At 46.8% G+C, this 18,139-nt stretch overlaps 3 protein-coding genes across 14 annotated transcripts in view; 2 read left to right on the forward strand and 1 right to left on the reverse strand.

Annotated features, from left to right (window-relative positions):
• Window positions 1-18,139, reverse strand: part of LOC115345572 (keratin-associated protein 9-1-like) — a 42,704-nt gene that overhangs the window by 4,945 nt on the left and 19,620 nt on the right. For 8 of the 12 annotated variants that reach the window (XM_030024591.2, XM_041125986.1, XM_030024590.2 and 5 more), the window contains 2 exons: window positions 17,000-17,162; window positions 16,654-16,727 (listed from right to left, as the gene is read on the reverse strand). The gene's annotated coding sequence lies outside the window, so the exon portion shown is untranslated. Of the gene's footprint in view, window positions 1-282; window positions 322-14,989; window positions 15,038-16,653; window positions 16,728-16,999; window positions 17,163-17,568 lie in introns of those variants that run through there. The other 4 variants (XM_030024589.2, XM_041125985.1, XM_030024585.2 and 1 more) reach the window with 4 other exon arrangements.
• LOC115345573 lies at window positions 565-2,752 on the forward strand. The gene is made up of 3 exons (XM_030024592.1): window positions 565-622; window positions 843-984; window positions 1,522-2,752. Exon 3 carries the CDS (start codon window positions 1,543-1,545, stop codon window positions 2,659-2,661), a length of 1,119 nt encoding a protein of 372 aa, XP_029880452.1. The 5' UTR covers window positions 565-622; window positions 843-984; window positions 1,522-1,542; the 3' UTR covers window positions 2,662-2,752.
• Window positions 12,064-13,874, forward strand: CRNN (cornulin). Its single transcript, XM_030024596.2, is given in 2 exon segments — window positions 12,064-13,177; window positions 13,528-13,874. Coding segments are annotated over 2 exon segments (474 nt in total). The 5' UTR covers window positions 12,064-12,976; the 3' UTR covers window positions 13,801-13,874.

The raw sequence follows: 18,139 nt of genomic DNA on the forward strand, positions 1-18,139 counted from the left end.
GGCAACATCATGGCGATGGAGTAGTGCTGTGTTATTTGAGTCAGAGCTTTAGGAGAAAATGCAAAACATCATGCGACTAGTGATAATATAAGAGTTTCCAGAAGCACGTCAGGACACTGCCACCAGCAGCACCACGTCTGAACAGGACAGTGGCAGTGACAGAAAGAGGTCAGATGTGGCTAAAAATAAAAGAATCCCCCAGATCCCACATCCCATCCTGTCTCTAATGGCCCAAATGATGTGTTAGGCTGGAGGATGTTTTACCGTCACAGAAAAACTGACCCATGACTGGACGACTATTTGAGAGCAAGCCGAGAGCCCATTCATTTCCCAAATTCTTCTCTGGCGTCAGCCCTGCTGAAAGGCCACGTGAATTCACAAGCCATCTTTGCTCACTCAAGGTTATGCTACAGCCATGGAAATAGCTGGTTTCCATTAAAAATAATTAGCCAAATAACCCATCACAGGGCAGAGGCGGAGCAGGTCCGGGTTAGCAAAGGGTAGCTTGTCTGTGTGCCTGGGGCACCTCATCTCTGGAGGCCAGGCTCTTGAATATACAAGGCAATCCTAGGTTAAAGTTGCTGTGTCTGCTCGCCGTCTTTATTTGCTGGTACTGAGCCAGGTAAGTATCTTTGGGATTGTACAGATCTAAGCCTATTGCTGGTGTTAATTTTGTACTATGTGCTGAAATAGATCACTGCTACCAGCTGTGTATGGGAAATTGTTTATTGGCTCTCACACCTCCTTGGTGATAAGGGTTTGAAACAGTAAATAATCTTCCTTCACACTTACTTTGGTGTAATTCCCATGGATGTTCTGCAAAATGCTTCCTGTTGTCTCAGCACTGGATTTAGAGGGATAAAACATCATCTTGCTCGGTGAACACCTACACGGCAGGCAGGAGCTGAAACTGCTGTGCATGTAGTTATCATCTAAGCAGTGAAGTGACTGCAGCATCACGTAAGGCAGCGGCCAAAGTCCCAGGTAAGAGTTCCTAGCCTCACGGTAAACCTGAACTACGCCTTTCTTTTACCTGTCTAGCCTATTGCTGCTTTTAGCCATGGTAAAAGTAGGACAGTGACAGCTGCATCTCTTGCAGCTGCTGCGAGATGGGTATTTGCCTGCAAGGGAGTTTCAGGGCAAGGAGAAAACATCTGGAAAAGAGAGGGGATTAACTTGAAGTTTATAAACCTGCTGAAAATGTTACTCAGTCCACTTCTATCTGTGCAAAAAAAAATGGTACTAGGGTGAAATTGTTTGGCTGAAAAGAGATTTTAATAAGCAAAGCTGAGTTTGGAAGTTTATAGAGAAAAACAGAATGACCAAACTTCTTTCATAAGGAATGCTTGCAAAATTTCGGGGAGAAAAAAAAAAAAAGCAGCAAATTTTCTCTCTATTCCTTATTTCACAAACAAATTGTGGCACATACAGCAACCATCTTGCTGAAGAATTTACCAGCCAAGAAAATTAAATGTCTGACGCTTTGGGTTAGTAGGCACCAAATTGCTCTTTTTCTTTCAGGCTTGCCTGCAGTGCAGCAAGATGTCTTCCCAGTGCAAGCTGCCCTGCCTGCCCCCTTCTGCCTGCACAGGGGAGGCTGCACACACTGACACTTGCCCATTGCATTGTGCCATGGTGGACCTGGACGCTCTGTGCCCTGTGCAGGATATGCAACCCTGTCCTGAGCAGACTTTCCAGGTGGACCCCTGCCCATGTCAGGGTGCAGCCACCTGCCTGGATGCTTGCCCTCAGGTTGGGCCCCCCTGCCCACCTCCTGCTGTCCCTGTGCCCAGGGACAGCTGCTGCCCTGAGCACATAGCTGCCTGGGACTCCTGCACACCTCCATGTGTAGGTGCCTGTGCATGCCCAGCAGCGATCCCCTGTGACGCCCCTCAAAGCAAGGGAGGGACCAGCTTCCCATTCCAGCCCACAGTCTCACCAATGGCACCCTGCACACCTGAGACAGTTGGGATGAGCATGGAAACCTTCCCCCTCCAGCATGCAATCTCGCCAGTGGATCCCTGCATCCCTGAGACAGCTGGGAGCTGTGTAGAAACCTTCTCCATGCAGCACCCAACTTCAGAAAAGGATCCCTGCACCCTCAAGACAGTTGGGACCTGTGCGAAGACCTTCCCCCTCCAGCATGCAATCCCAACGGTGGAGCTCTGCCTTTCTGACACAGCTGGGATGTGCATGGAGACCCTCCTCCTCCAGCAAGGAACCTCACCAGTGGAGCCTTGCATCACCGAGACAGCTGGGACCTGCATGGGAAACAACCCCTTTGAGCACCCAGTCTCAGCTGTGGAGCCCTGCACCCTCGAGGTGCTCGAGACCTGCACAGAAGAGCCCTGCTGTGCTCAGGGTGCGATCATTGGTGATCCCTGCCTCAATCAGAGCTTGGTTGCATGCATGGATCCCTCCACATCCCAAAGTGTGATTTTTACGGAGCCATGCGTGTCCCAGAGCACCGCAGAACCCACAGGGACATGCACACCCCAGAGCACTGCAGGACCCACAGACACCAGTTCTACAAAGGGCACAGCCAAGGGTGCCGGTGCCCACCCGTCCCCAAGAGCACCTTTCCACCTGAACACCCGCACCGCCACCATCGTGGAGCGGTGCCTTTCCAGGTGTCAAAACTGGCTGCGAGGCAAGAACTAAGAGTGGCATCAGTGGGCACACAGTAAGAAGTTTCCCTGCATAAATGAGACCTCCTCTGGTGAGTCTCTTGGTTTCTCATGTGTAACAACAAGCGAGAAAATTGCTTCATGTTAAATAAAAAATACTTTTCAATCATCTGTTAATTATGGCTCTTATTTTTATTGCCTAATGTTAACTGCAATAGTAATGGCAAAAGTGCAATGCAAGTATTAATTGCATTCAGAGAGACCTGTTTCATCATCTTCAACCTTTTTACTTCCCAAGTACAAATAACTACCTTCATAGTCTGTCTTAAATTCAGTTATGATTTTGCCTTTGGGTTTTCTATCCTCTTTTTTAATGGTCTTTTAGATTGCAATTATTATGAGAATATTGAGAAAAGTAGCTCAAAGGCATCATTTTAACATAGCCTGAGAAAGGTCTTTTAAGGAGATATAAAATGACAGACAGCATTTAGGGTGAAGTAAGAGCAAACACTGAACAGAAAGAAGTTGCAGAAAACACCAGGAGAAGAGTAATGCTGAGAAATGGAAGTTTTGTTGCACAATGTTCAGTTGAAGACTGGGTAAAACTGTATAATTAAAAGGTTTTGTCATGTAACAGCTTCCCCCAGAACTGGAGTTAGATCTCTATTAGCAGCAACCTGATGCAGTACGTGGATAAAGCTTTTGAAAAGTTATAGAAAGACCAGGGGGAGAAGGATATGCCAATTATTCCTGCAGCTGCCTGCTGTGTAATTGATGTATCACCTGATATTTCTTGCCCAGCAGTCCTACCAGACTCAGGGCTAGCATCCAAGGCTCTCCGTACTTCCAGTGGCACTTGGTCATGAGCTGCTGTTTGCTGATATGGCAGTTTGCTGCCGCTGCAAGAAGAGCCCAATGCAGCTCAGGGTAGCCTGGAAAAGTGATGAGAACCAGCCTAGGCATCTGTAAATAGCTGCTCAATGAAAGCCATTTTTATTGGATTATGGCACTTTGCTTGCTGGGTCTTTAACATTCTCTGTTAGAAATGATTTTTCTGTCTCCTTATGCACATCATATAAAATATCTCTATGTGTTAGTGCTCTCTGTGTATTTGCAAAGAGATGAAACAAGTCCTTATAGCGTAGCTATAATTGCAGCTTATTGGATTGAGGGAATAAATCTTGATGAATCTGAAAAGTTCGACAGCTGTTTCCATTTTTTTCCCCAGTAAATAAATCAACAGATATCATTCTCAAGACATTATGTCAGATTACCATGCCTGAAACTACATATATCACCCATTATGTAATAAGACTCTTCAGTGAGTTAGATTACATCTGCAGTATTAGACTTTGGAAACACCTATAAATCAAACATTAGTGAAGTTAGCCTATAGTAATGTAAAAATGACAACTAAAGATGAACAAGCAAAGATGATAAGCAGAGGAATACTGTTTACTGTAGTACCAAATATGCCCTTGCAAAGTTAAATCAGCTCAGCTCATTGTTACAAGATGCTCTTTTGACACCCTATTACTGGCTGTCCTTTACAAATTGTCATGCTGTCCCACATCATCTCAGTTAGTTACAAAAATAACTTCTCATTACACACTTGCATTGCCCTGGCTGGCACTTCCCCTCACAACCCCAACATTTATGGTTATGCCAACACAGCATGCTCCATCCCAGCACATTCGACATTCACACACCCATTTACTGATACTCAAGAGTTTGTTGGCATCATCCTGGGTGCTTCTAAGTGCTTACCAACAACAACCTGGAGACTGAGCCATTTCCTCCAGCACAGCAGCTGCTCAGCAGGCGAGGAAGTGGGTTTCCTTTCCTCAAGTGTCACTAAGTGCTCATCAAGACCAAGGTGAAGGTTTCTTTAGCTCTTTAAAGGTCTCCACAGTCCACCCAGGGCCATAAGTATGTCATGTTTTATATGAAAACTAAACCTAGAAAAACTTGTCCTTTCTGTTGGGTGCATTGAATGTAATCTCAGCAAGCGTTTATTCATTCGAGCAATGGGGGGCAGGGATGGTCTTTGTGGCTGGACTGCAGTGCCCTGATCCCAGTCCCAGGCCTGCAGTGCTGGTGGTAAAGCAGCAAAGCAGGAAGGAAGGACTAGATCCAGCTAGATCCTTTCACTGGTCCATGTTATCTGAGGATGTACTGTGTTTGCATCTCTAAACTCAAGAGCAGCCTGTTCATTGCCTTCTCCCAGCTCTTCATTCCTTTGATGGTTCTCATGTTCCCCTCACCATGATCTCCTCCCCTCACTCATCTGTCATTATTCCTGCCTTGTGACACCTCATCATCATCAGGGTGGAGTGTAATTGGTACAGCTGGAAAAAAGGCATCAGGTGTGATTGTGGCATTCCTAACATATCAGCTAGTAATTTATACCTTTCCTACAGAGAGGAAGGAAAGGACAAAATGCCGTCCAACCTGGGTTTGGCCAAACTTTATTTGCAAACAAAAGTCGAGGACCTCATTTCTCAGACATGGCCGACAAGGCTGAGAGCTTGCTTACGGACATCTCAGCCGGTACTGAGATGAAGGACTGTAAGCAGTACCTCAGGGCTGGTACTGCTTATTTCATGGAGCCTGGTGAGTCATTTTAGGAAGCTGATCCTTCCAAGCAGGTCAACTGTTGCATGTCTGCACTTGTGAGCCCTGCCAGTCTGGAGTCCACATTCTCCTAGCCTGAGTCACCAGCTCCAGAGGGTCTTCCAGGCACAGGGAGGAGACTGACAAGTCCAGTTAAAACAGGCATCTCCCACTCTTTACTAAAGCCAGAGAGGTCAGCACCCCTTAGCACATCCAAGTAACTCTTCAAAACACACACGAGCTGCACTAAGTGAAGCATTTAACAAAAATAACAAGTTCAGCCATTGCCACATCAGCTCCAAATTCCCTATTTCTTCACCCTGTTTTCTCCCCTCTGGTTTTCAGGTTCCCATCCAGCATCTTGCTGGGTTCTGGACCAGGTGACTTCCGCCCATGGGCTGCGACTCTGCGGCTCTGTTTCAAGCAGGGCACAGTTCTAAACTTCAGCACAAATGTACACCTGGGCAAGAAGTTTCTGAGAATAGCTGGGAGCCTGCCAGAGCCCAGCACACCTTCCTCTGCGCTCGCCTTTCCAGTGTAAACAAACAGAAATGTTGCTCTTAAACAAGGCAGGCCACAGGCAGAACTGGTAGCACCTGGTTTCCACCATCTGTCCTGTGTCCAACAGCCTGATGAAGGGACAACTGATTAGTCCTTTCTACTACAGCAGCATGAACCAAGCCTCTACCAATTTTCATGAAACTAGTAGAGATTTAACATTTGTTTGAACCATGCCACTGTGTAAAATTTGCTTGCAAATAATAGGTTAGGATATTAAACACGGGAGCGTAGAAGCTTTACTTCTTGGGAAAGCCCAGCTAAAGAAAGATGAACCCCCATGAAAAAAAGAAAGCAGGTGATTTCCCTGTCTGTATATCTCTGGAAAAAAAGGAGAGAAGTGGGCAGGGCAGACAGAAGTTGCATTCCTGCAAGCAGCACAGGTAGCACAGTGCAGGACAAGGTGCATCAGCCTGCTTACTGCCTGGCTTTCCCCCCTGCTGCCAGCCCACAAGCCTTGTGCAAGCAGCTTCCAGACCTGCACTGTTTGCCTCATTGAGTGCTGCCACACCGCTGCCAGATACGCGTCCCTGCCAGGCAAGCTCCATCTCGCCCCAGAGCACCCGCTCCAGTCCTCAGCTGCCGGCCCGACACAACGCCTTGTTCCTCCCCAGCGGCACCTTGCCCAGCCAGATCCACCACACTGCCAGCCAGGCTTTGGTGGGGTTTCTATCAGGTCGTGTTTCCCAACACATCCTTTCTGTCCCCTTCCACCCTTTGCTCTAGATGACACTCCTGTTGTTGCAGCACAGCCACCCCTGAGCAATTCTTAGCTGCTTCCTCTCCACCTGCCCTCGATGCTCCTGCAGTCACTCCTTGGTGACCAGAGCTGCTTTTCAGGACAGCAGAAAGCAGCTTTCCACCCCAACCAGAGAAGACATTAAACCTGAGACTTTAATCCATTGCCCAAAACTGCAGCTTCCTCCAAAAATGAGCTAGCAAAAGGAACTGAAATTCTCCCGCTGATGTGCTGAGCAGTGAGGAAGCTAACGGGCAAAGACACCAAAATTGTCCCCACCACCAAGGGGAGCAGCTGAAATGAGTGCAGCCCGTGACTCACTTCCACCACGGCCACAAGAGGTGACTCAGGTCTCCACCAAACCCTCAGCTTTTGAGTGGAACAAGCTAGCAGAGACCACAACCAAGGCAAGTGCCCCGTCCTGTCCCAGCCCAACTCCTCTGCTGACAGCCCTGGGAGAAGGCAGCGAGCTCCATGGGTGCATGGGTGGCAGGAGCAAACTGCCGCTGCCTCCATCCCCAGTCAGGGTCCCCGCACACAGCAGGAGTGATGGTTCTGGGCTCAGGATGATACAGTACAGGAAGAAAATTAAAGAGTAGTGCTCGCAGTCCAGCTGCTATACCTGCCCAGCCTCTGAGCACTAGCACAAAAAGCTGGTTCATGGTCAGAGCTCTGCCCAGAAGCTGATTTTCCAAAGCTAAACCCCGTGGCCAGCTCAGGGAGTGCGTTTGAGTGAGGTCTGGGTGCAGGCAGCAGACCTGATGGGAGGGACGGCGTCCCAGCTGCACACACCAAATGCGCAGAGGTGTGTCTGTGCATGCACACACTTGGCCCAGGCACCCACAGCAAACACGCACACGTGTGACCATGCATGCACACACGCAGCGTCCTCTGGCGATGTACAGCATGGGAAGGCAGGAGGACGTGTCCTGCTGGAGCTTGGAGAAGTTGAAAGGCGAGGAACATACAGGCAGTGTGAAAGCTCGTTTTCTGATGACAGATAAAAAGTAGGATTTGGAGTCTTCTGGGCTGGAGGTAAAGAGTCGTAGCAGCATTATTAATTTTATCTTGATCGTCCGCCAGTTAACAGCATTCCCAAACATCTGGGGTGAAGGACTGCCATACAGCATGCTGCCTTACCAGCGTTCCGCCTCCCTACAGTGAAAAACAGGTGCCTTCAGAGGGAGGTGAAATAATTCCTCATAGCAGTAAATGTGGGATAATCTCATCTCACCTTCCTCCCTACCCTTTTTCCTTGTTAGATTTATTCTTAGTCTCTAATTGCTAAAGATTTGTTTAGAATGAGACACAGAATTTCATCCGTGCTCTCTATGTGCTGGCTATCTATATATCATCATTTCCTTTCCTTTTCCAGACCTAGAGCTCTTTAAGTAAACTTGTGAGTTCCTTTGCACCTTCATAAAACATAATTTACTCCATGACAGCTTCTATGTTTTGAATTAAAACAGACAGCTGCATAAGTTATGAGCAAACGAAGCACAGAAAAATCCTGCCTTCACAAGGAGTATCAATGGGTGAGAGGAACAAGATAATCTGAGATACCCATGCCCTTTGTGAGTTCTAGGGTACAAATGCAAAGGAAGGGCTTAATTAAATTCTCCATAAGTATAATTAACATATGTATTAAAACTGCCTCAAAACAAGAAAAGTATCCTCAAAAGCCTTGTTTCAGCCAAGAGATTAATTCCTAATTTTAATTGTGGGATTATTCAAATGCAGAAAGTCTTTTAGATATTAAAGGCATTGCTAGCTGGCTTTCAGTGCATTACCACACGGAGACTTAGAATCCAATTATCTCTGAAGAAATATGTTAAATATGGTCATTAACGTGTAAAAAAGTGGAAACATCTATTAGAGAAAAGCTGATATATTACACTTCTTAATGTCACAATGAATTAGCAATAAAGAAGGTTGCAACAGAAATAACTTGCTGAAATGCCTAGGCAGCACAGGAAAACACAGCATTTTATTCCAATTAGCTTAATTCCTGATAATGACATAGATGTAGCGATAAAACTCTCTGTACAATGGGCTCCAGCCCCAGGAAAGTTTAGGAAATGTGCTTCGTGTGTGGAACGAGGTAAGCCCGAACCTCGGTGTAAACTGCCCTCAGCTCTCAGCAGGCAAAAGAAAGAAGGAAACAACAGGAAGAAAAGGCAAAGAAGGCATGTGAGGAAGGCAATAACCCCAGATAAAACCTCTGGGTCCCATGGCTGCACAGAGTGCAGGCACTAACCAGGCATTTGCTTTTTCTTCTAACCTCCCCCCTAAAGCAAGCCCCATCCATTCAAGCCCTGAAGACTTCCAGCTCTCTAAAACCCATATTTAAATGCTTTCTCACATTAAACCTTCAGTGGAGTACTTTCCCTACTTCATCAGCACTAACCTACACTTCTGCTCCTCCCTGCTGAGCAGGAATAATCAGAGTCATGCAGGAATAAACAGTAATTTCCTGCTTTAGTTTTTGTTGAGGAACCTGACCGCTCTGACCTAACTCCCACCTCCTTGAGCACCAGACCTTAAACACCCCCAAAGCCTAACACCCAACACCAGCTGAACACCAGTCCCTGCCATTACTGCCTGACATGCACTCATGACACAGCCCCAACTGCTGGCAATGCTTTTTCTGTGCCCCCTTCCCTCCCAATGCCTCCTTCATCTGCTTCTTCCTTTCCTCCCCATTAACCAAGGGGCTGAGCAATTTCCCAGATCCACAAGGTCTTCGGGCAGAAGAGAGGAAAATAACCCTGGACTGTCTGAGGAGGCACCGGTTTTCTAGTTCTTTTTTCAAAGAGAATAATTTTAGGTGAGATGGCTGAAGTTTCACACATTAAAATACAGCAGGAGAAATTTAAGCATGACCTAAGTTGTAGATCTTCAGCAATCACCACAGTGATAATAACAGCTACTGTATTATTTTAAAACTCTTGTGTAACCATGCACACTTAGATTTTTCCACACCTTTTTTTTTTTTCCTGCACTTCTGACACAAATCTTGCTCCAAATGATCACACTAGAGTCCCAGTGCTGCTGTGAGCCAGGTGTCACCTCCAGCTTCACTCAGCCCCGGTGCGCATCACTCCTCCAAACCCATGCCAGTGGTGCAGTCCACAACCCAGGGAACCACAGCTGCCCCTCGTGTGAACACACAGAACCAGCATGCTTAGAATATCTTTTTGCCCAAGAAAGAGAAAGAACGATGAACTGGACAGATGTGGATAAAATTAGGTAATCAAACTGCTTAAAGGAAGCAACCAGAGAGCATTTTACCAGCAGCCTAAGCTTGAATACACACTCTGCCTATCCAGAGAAGCTGGTTTACCCAGTGCCCCAACACATTTTCTGCTGGTGAGCTCAGAAAATGGAGCTCCTTCAGCAAATACACCTGAAAGATTTGCTAATTTTAGTGGAGTGAGTTTGCCAAGTAAACAAAGTGCTGCAGACTTGTTCCCTCCTCTGCCACACTATGCACCTTACCTCTGCAGGAAATCCACCTTGGAAAGCCATCCCTAATTAATGTGCATTTTGGCTGCTTTGAACGCAAACTCCCAAACTATTTGTTCTTCTCTGAAGTGCAGGTGGCATCACAGCGGAAAGAGCTACACCTCCTGCCCCAAAATTTAGGCTAATGATGCTTTTCTAGCACCAGCATGGCTTAAAGGTCTTGGGGTGCCCAGGAATTTCTAACCACGCAGGACACCACCTTGGAAGGTGCTGGCTCCTTTTGATACTGGGTGAAAACAGAGAAATTGGAACCTAAGCTTTATTTCAGCCAAAGGCATTACAAGCTAATTGTATTAGGCAATTTGGCTCTGCTGCAAGAGCAGTTTTCACAGTAAAGAGCAGCACAAATGCTGCTCTTCTGTTGTAGAGGTGTTCCTAGGAAGATCAGCTTCTTTCCAGACCTTTTCAGAAAGCAAGCCCTCCCAGCCCCATCCCAATCCTCTTCAAAACCCCCCAGCATCATTGCAAACCAGGTGTGAGCTTGTGCAAAGCCTCCCCTCCTATTCACAGCTCTCAAGGCAGCACCACTGAAGTTTCATGTGATTAGGTTAGTACAAGTCTCAGAAGCACCTGCCCTCACTCCCTGGGTTCAACATAATTTATTGCAAGCTCTGCTAAAAGTGATGTTTTTTCTCTTTTCTGTTGCAGCACTTTTAACTTCTTCACGTATAATTTCATCCTCTAACCTCTTCTGCTTCATAAAGCATGCATGAAATCCCATACAACATAAACCTGTTATTGTCTACAGTTGTCTACAAGAGGAGAAACCACCCTGCTCAAGGTCTGGCTGGTTCGACTAGAAATAACTTTAGCAAGAACACCCTAAACATTTCTGCCTCTCCAAGGTGCCCCAGCAATTGCCCCACACCCTCACTGCAGCTTAATGACAAGATTAGCAGTGAACATGCCACATGTTAGAGGAAAGTGGTGCATTTCCATGCAGGTATGATAGAAAGGTTGATAAATAGAAATAAAAGGGTACTGTTTAGGAGATCACAGCTCCTCCATGGACACTGCCTACTCAGGCTGACAGAAGAGCTGCTTGATGGCACCTGGGATTAAAACCATGATATATTAGCTTAAAGAAAGGACATGGTTTCAGACAGAACCAGCCAGAGAAAAAGGAACCCTGAGCTCAAGAGGACTCAGCACATAACCAAAGGACGGGACAACCTGCAAAGCCCTCCTGACCCTCCAGCCTCCCATAGTTATCCTCTCCAAGCCCTTCCATGCACACCTGCAAGGATTTCACATAAACAAAATAGGACCCATTAACCTTCCCCCCTGCCAGGCACGGAGCAAGCCAGAGCATTTTCCTGAAAGTGCTTTTTTTAGTACAAAACTGGATGTATATTATTTTCTGTGCCTAAAACACCTTGCACTTTAAAAGCCACATGGATTTCTGATACCATTTTTTTCCAGTCTTTCTTATTAACCACATATTGGCCAAGAAAAGGACTCTAAAAAAGAGAAAGCTAAAGGACACCTAAAAGTCTTACTCAAAGTGTCTAGGAGACAACTGTCATGTCACACTGCATTTGGAGCAGCTGGGGGAGCAATAAGACAGCATAGAGAGATACAAAATTTACTTTCCTGAGCAAACAGCAATAACTGCATTTAGGTCTGCGAGGCTCCCAGTTAACCCACTGGACCTCAGTATGGTGGCGTCACCCACAGGACACAGGGTTGCAGCGGGGACTGGTGCTGGACAGCACGAGGAGTTTAAGTCCCTTCCTTGCCATGTGCCTCAGTTTCCCCTTCTGGTAAATCGGTGATTGCAGCCCACCATGCCCATAGTCCCCAGCTGCTCACTGGCTCTGGGACACACCATGTCACACCTCTGTCCTACTCCAAGTGCCACTTGGTGGCACTGTTTGAAAAGATTTCTTTGCTCGATTAGGATCCAGAAGAGGGAGTATCTGGAAGGAATCACATTAATCTTAGCATCACAATATCCTCATTTTTCTTCCTTTGTTTTCTTTTCTCTTTATTTACCATGCAAGCACGCCCGGCTGGTCTCCTCCCCTGCATGTCAGTCACTGGGGACCTCCTTCTCACAAAACACGTTTGCCAAACACAAGAGTCCCAGGCATTGCTCAGGCATCACCTTAAACTAAATTCTCCAGTGGTAAAAATAGCCTTTTCTGTTAAATTCCTCTGAAATGTGTCTGCAGGTGGGGCAAGCTTAGGAAGGAAGGATCGTGCATTAACTCCAGAGAAAAGCATCAGAGCAGAAGTTAATGAGAAAGAGACAACTGAAGACAGGGGCATGCCACCATAATTGGGTGTGAGATGTTTCAGGTCACCCTGCTGAAGGGGTGTCTCCTCTGGAAGATGCAAGCTGTGATCCTGAACTGTATATGAGATGGCCAAGAGCTGATCTGCTCCAGACTGCGCTCCTGAAGCTCAGCGCTCCTCCTCCTCGCCCAGTTAAGCCTGGACATACTTTTCACGTTGTCTGACTTTGCGACTGGCAGGAAAGCAGGAGCTTCTGGCCATAAGGATGTCCCTGGAGCTGCCACTGCTGAGCTCTCCTGAAGGAAAAAAATAGTAATAAAGGAGATCTGGAATTAAACTATTCCATGGTTTGTTATAGACAACCTCCATTCACAGCTCTGTTCTGCGCCAGAGAAAGCCAAATGGGATTTTTTTTCTCTCTTCTTTTACTGTGTGTCCCCAGCCTTTTGGCTCTCACTGTCCCTCACCCCTCCAGCCATCACCTGCTGGTCCTCACATCTAGCCACTTCTGCAGCTGAGTTTCATTTTTCAGATTTGTTTTCCTGTGAGATCCTTCTTGCTCTCTCTTTCCCTTCCTTTATACTGTTTCATTTTATCTGTGCCCTCCTCTGGCTCTTCTTTCTCTCTCTCTGTCCAGCTGTGTTGTTTAAGAGTAACTTATCTGAAACCTAAACAAATGAATGAAAAAAAAGCTCCTTTTTGTCTGGGTTTTTCTTGCATGCTGCCTCAAATTTGCAGGGAGATGGCCCAGCTCCAGGAAAACATCAGTGGCATCACTGCTGCTTTCTACACGTGTGCCAGAAGCGACGGCAACTGCAGCCCTCTGAGCAGGGAGGAGCTGAGGCAGCTCATTGAGCAGTTCACGGATGCGATGGAGGTGAGGATCCAGCCCCACAGCTGGCACCTGCCTTGCGTGTGCCTTCTGGCTGCAGGGCTGGCAGGGTGGGTAAAGCTGTGCACTCCCATGCGGGTGTACAGGAAACCTGGCTCCCTGGGAAACGCACAGATACCTTCAAAGCCCAGGATCTGCAGGGAAGAGGAGAGGCTGTTCGTTCTCCCGGCGCCAGCAGCTTGTGGAGCTCAGTGCGGGGAGCAACACAAGCCATGGGGGAGTGGGGGCATGGGGCTGGATTTCTGCCCTGAGACTGCTCCAGTGCTCCTAGAGAGATGGCACAAATGGCTCACGGGCTTTGCCAACACCATTTGTCTCTTTACAGAACCCTCCAGGACCCCAAAACCATCAAGAAGGTGCTGTGCTTCCTGGTTGATAACAGCAACTGCAGGGTTGACTTCAGTGAGTTGCTCAGCCTGGTTTTCCAAGTGACCAAGGCCTGTTGGAAGCCACTCCAGCAACACTAGGCACCAGAAGATAGTCAAGAGCTGACAGCGCAAGAGAAGGCAGGTAGGGAGCAGCTGCCAAGGCTGCATGCAGCAGGGAGGGTCTCCTGCAACCAGCAGGTCCCTGAGCAGGGTGTGAACAACCAAGGTCCAGGACACTGAGACACAGCACCCAGACAGCCATCAAATCCAGGAGGGTGAGACACAGGAGCAGGACCAGGACACCCACCAAGATGATGGGACTGAAGCACCAGAAGGGGATCCAGAGAGAGCTGAGATCCTGGACACTGCAACCCCAGAGCAAGACAAGAATACCCATAAGGCTGAAGAGACTGAGGCACCAAAACAGGACCCAAAAACCCACCAGGCCCAAGAAAATGAGGCACCAGGACAGGGTTCAAACCACCATCAGAGCCCAGAGACAGAGTCAGCAGAGCAGAACCTGAATTGTCCCTCGGAGACACGAGGAAGAGACCCAAACAACAAGACCCACATCTGCAAGGCCTTTTGGCAGGACCCCAATCCCGGCAGGACCCCAATCCCGGCAAGACCCAGAAGCTGCTGCCCCCACAGTGGGGTGCAAGCCCCCATTGGGATCCCAAGCCCCAGGAAACATGCCATAACCCAACTTGCCATCAGCTCCCTGAATCCAAGGAGCTGGAGCAGAAGCACAGCGGGGCAGACGCTCTGTCTTGTGCAGCACAACAGCAACAAGACGGTCCTCACCAAAGACAACCCGCTACAGAGCAACAGCTCCTGCAGTCTCTGTATCAGTGGCCACCACAGCAGTAAAGGCTGAAACAAGCCCCCATCTAAGTGAGGCTGTTGCCCCCTGCATGGAGGTACATTTTGTCCAGTCCCACTCTGTTTTTTGTATTTCTAGTTGTCATGTCTTGTCCAATTCCTCATTAAACCTGGGCTTCACACCCCTGGTTTGTACTGAGCTATGCATGACCAGAGCCGTTCCCTCTTACTCTGTGTTAGGCTGCCTCTGTCTGTGTAAGCAAAGCAATAAAACTGAAGGCAAAAGGGCACAGTGTCCCAGTGTGGTGTTGCAAGCATGCCCTCAGCCTGAGCAAACAGCCAGGTTGATATGATGAGGTGCAGAGGACCTGAGCGTCCGTCCCTTGCATGACATATGGCCAGACTGCTCCAGGGTGCAGATGGAGGGATGGCTGCAGAGAGGCAGGTGTGTCTTGGGGGTGGATAGCCTAAAGGAACTGCTGCTCAGCTGCCTTTGCAATTTAGCCGAGGTGAATCAATTGCTCCCTACAGGCAGGGATGTGACATCCCTGCGAGAGATGTCTTCAGAGAGGGTAGAAGTCTGGCTTAACACAACAGCACGGCCGACCTGAACAGATCCTTCACAGCATCCATCTGTTCCGGGCGTTTTTCATGTCTGTCATGAAAAAAACAAACAGCTGCTTAACACTGAATGGGAGGGATTTGTCCTATTTAACCTCACTTTATTAGTAATCTCAGATGCAAGGGGAATGTGGAGCATGCTATGAAGATCAAAAATCCCTATTAGCTATAGAAGTCTCCAAAGGAAGGAGTGGAGATCTATTAAACACAGGAAAAATGATTATTCGGGTACATCCAGTCCCAGCAACAACTGAGACGCCAGAGATAAAAAGCTGACATGCAACTCATGCACAAACGGAGACAATCTCAAACTCAGATTCAGTTCAAGCAGTTCGGGGTACCAGGTCTTTGGGCACTTGTCCAAGCATGCACATAGGAATGTGGATAATGCTGAGGGCATGAGCAGTCTGGTGAAGTCAGTTGGGTTTATTAGGGGGTTCAGACGTGCTGGACCACCAGGCAGGCCCAGGACTCGGCATCCCGCAGGGAGGGTGATGCTCAGCCTGTTTTTCACCATGCTATCTTTCACTTGCGACCTATCAGCAAAATCAGCACATGATAAATGCACCCGCACCTCCTGCTCTGTGGCTGGTGACAAGCAGCACACAGAGACCTCACTGGAAAATAAAACGTCATTCCTCTGGGACACCCCAGAATTTCACAATTTGCTAAGTGCTGAATCAGAAAAACCAGCATTTCAAAACTATCCCCAGAACATACATCACAAAAATGATTTAGTTTAAAAGTGCTAATGTCATAATTAAATGTATTAGACACAAAGTACGCCAGTGTGCTCTACTTCTGATAAAACATATTAGCAAAAATAAGTTCTGACTTACCTCATGACAGCTGCGGACATGAAATGGGAGAGTCAAGACTTTCACCACCTATCTGTCAAAACCCGATTCCATCTGAGACATTCCTCAAAACATTTCATTTTACAGAGAACTCCATTTTTCTTGTAAAATAGGTCTTAGAGGTTTGTCCAATGGCTCTTTGCTTCTTATTAGTTCTGGCTTAGGGTCTAAAATCACTAGACCCAACCATCCCCCTGTAGTCTGTCTGTCCATCAGCTGCCACCTTTTGCAGCATCAGTAAAAAACTGACCTCCCAGTTCAGGCAGGCACCAAGCCCTGTTAGGGTTGCGTTAATTATATGCTCTATTCTAAACAACACTACCTTTGCCATCAGGGGTATCATATTTGAAGTTAAGGGGGGGGGGGGGTGGTTCATTTTAAGGAGAACATGAAAATTATCCCACTGACAAAAAAACCTGTCTAAGAGTCCTGCAAGCCTGGTAGGTGTTGGAAGAGAAAAGGTCTTTTATACACCACACAAGAAGCCCACTTCCTCTAAGATTAAATGCAATAGAAGTTCAGTCACCCTGTATAAACAGTGACGTGGATGGGCACAGACTTGGGTAAGAAGCAGGAGGACAGAGCCCACCCTCTTTGGTAATAGCTTTTAAAAACCTACCCAAGTCCTGTCTTATGAAAGCATCTTTGGGGAAAACCAAGCTGTTGGAGAAAAGGGGGTTTCAGTGCTGTCAAGAACGTGCTTTGCAACTCATTGTTTTGACCTGGGAATGGCAGCAAAGCACAGGAAAGCAGGCGAGCATGCCAGCATGCGCATGGCCGAAACACGACATACCTTTTCCTGCATTGATACCCCAACTCTGCCTAGTGGCTCACGTGGCACTCGACCATCCCGCACTGTCCCAGCCCCTGCGGGGGGATTACAGACTGTTACAGGACACTAAGCCGCACTGTAATACTCTAATTCTAATAACAACTCCAATCTACCATAAAATTACAGTTTCCCAAGGGTGTTATTATCCCACAGGTGGGGTATAATTTGCACAAGTATAATTTAATCTTGAAAAAAAGCTCAAAAATGAAGTATGGTTAGTAACAAATCTTCGTACGCACTTGTATGAGTATCCCCAAGGTGTTACCAGCACTAATTAATTAGGCTCCTACACCCAGTATGATCTTACCTTACAGATGGGCCAGGTGAGCCACTCACCCAAGGCTGCATGACAAGTTCATGCTCTGAAGGCTTTCTGCAATGTCTCCGTCATGCTTGTCAAGGTAGCATCCTACCTCCAAAAGCAGGGGCCCAGGTGGCATGGCTGGTATCTTCCTTATTTGCTCTGTGTGCTGCGAGAGTTCAGGATGAATAAAGGAATCAGTTGGTCTCTAACTAATTTATTGTTAAAACATTAAAAAAAAAGAAGATTGTAGAGGTAATTACAGCAAAAGCTGCCTAGGGCAACTAGATCAAGATTCAACATGAATTGACCTCTCAGCAGAGACGTTCCTGCTTTTACTTTTAATTAAAGATCAAGGAAAGTTGAAATGAAAGTCATTCATGGAAGACAGTTAATATGAAAAATATTTTGTCATTATTTTTCTCAATGAAAAGTTGTTGCTTATTGAACAGACATTTTCTTGTATGAAAATTCATTTTGCAAACTTTACCATTTAAAAATATTCTGTTTGTGGTTGGGTTTTTCCCAACAAAAACCTGGATAATATACAAAAAGGCTCCTTAATAAGAAGTTACCAAAAATAAAACACTCTACAAGGATGCCACACAAGCCAAGATCTGGAGGATCTGGGGATCTCACTGCTGCGCACTTGCATTCCACCATTTTTGTAGTGCTTAGGTCTTCTTCTGTCCTTCTGCGAGTGAAAGCCAGACCCAAACCCCACAGACCTCAGGCCCAAGGTGCCAAAGGAACTGCACAAAAAGCAAACAAAAATAATCTCTGGTATTGTGGTACCGAGCTCATGGGCCATACAGATCGCATCTGTCCCAAATCTGCTCATAGTGAGCTCTGCTACCATCAATACTTCCGCCCCCATCCTCAGAATTTCATTCTATTTCATTTCATACTGGTTTTATGTGTGTGTATTGTACATATATAAATTCATACCTATGCAGATGCACATTTATATAAAAATACACCCTCCCATTAATACATATATACGCTTTATAGCTACTCTAGATTTTTTAAAATCTGAAATACAATCAGCCCATAAAATAACTTTACAGTCTGGATTAGGTGGAACCAGCCAGTGCCTGAATTGCCACATGGCAACTGCTATTTCTGGGTTAAAATGATAGGTAAGGG

This window comes from Aquila chrysaetos, chromosome 9, assembly GCF_900496995.4.
Source record: "Aquila chrysaetos chrysaetos chromosome 9, bAquChr1.4, whole genome shotgun sequence".
In the NCBI taxonomy this organism is placed as follows: domain Eukaryota; kingdom Metazoa; phylum Chordata; class Aves; order Accipitriformes; family Accipitridae; genus Aquila; species Aquila chrysaetos.

Excerpts from the sequence above, each read along its gene's own strand:
- LOC115345573 (XM_030024592.1), top strand. The coding sequence starts at position 1,543 with ATGTCTTCCCAGTGCAAGCTGCCCTGCCTGCCCCCTTCTGCCTGCACA.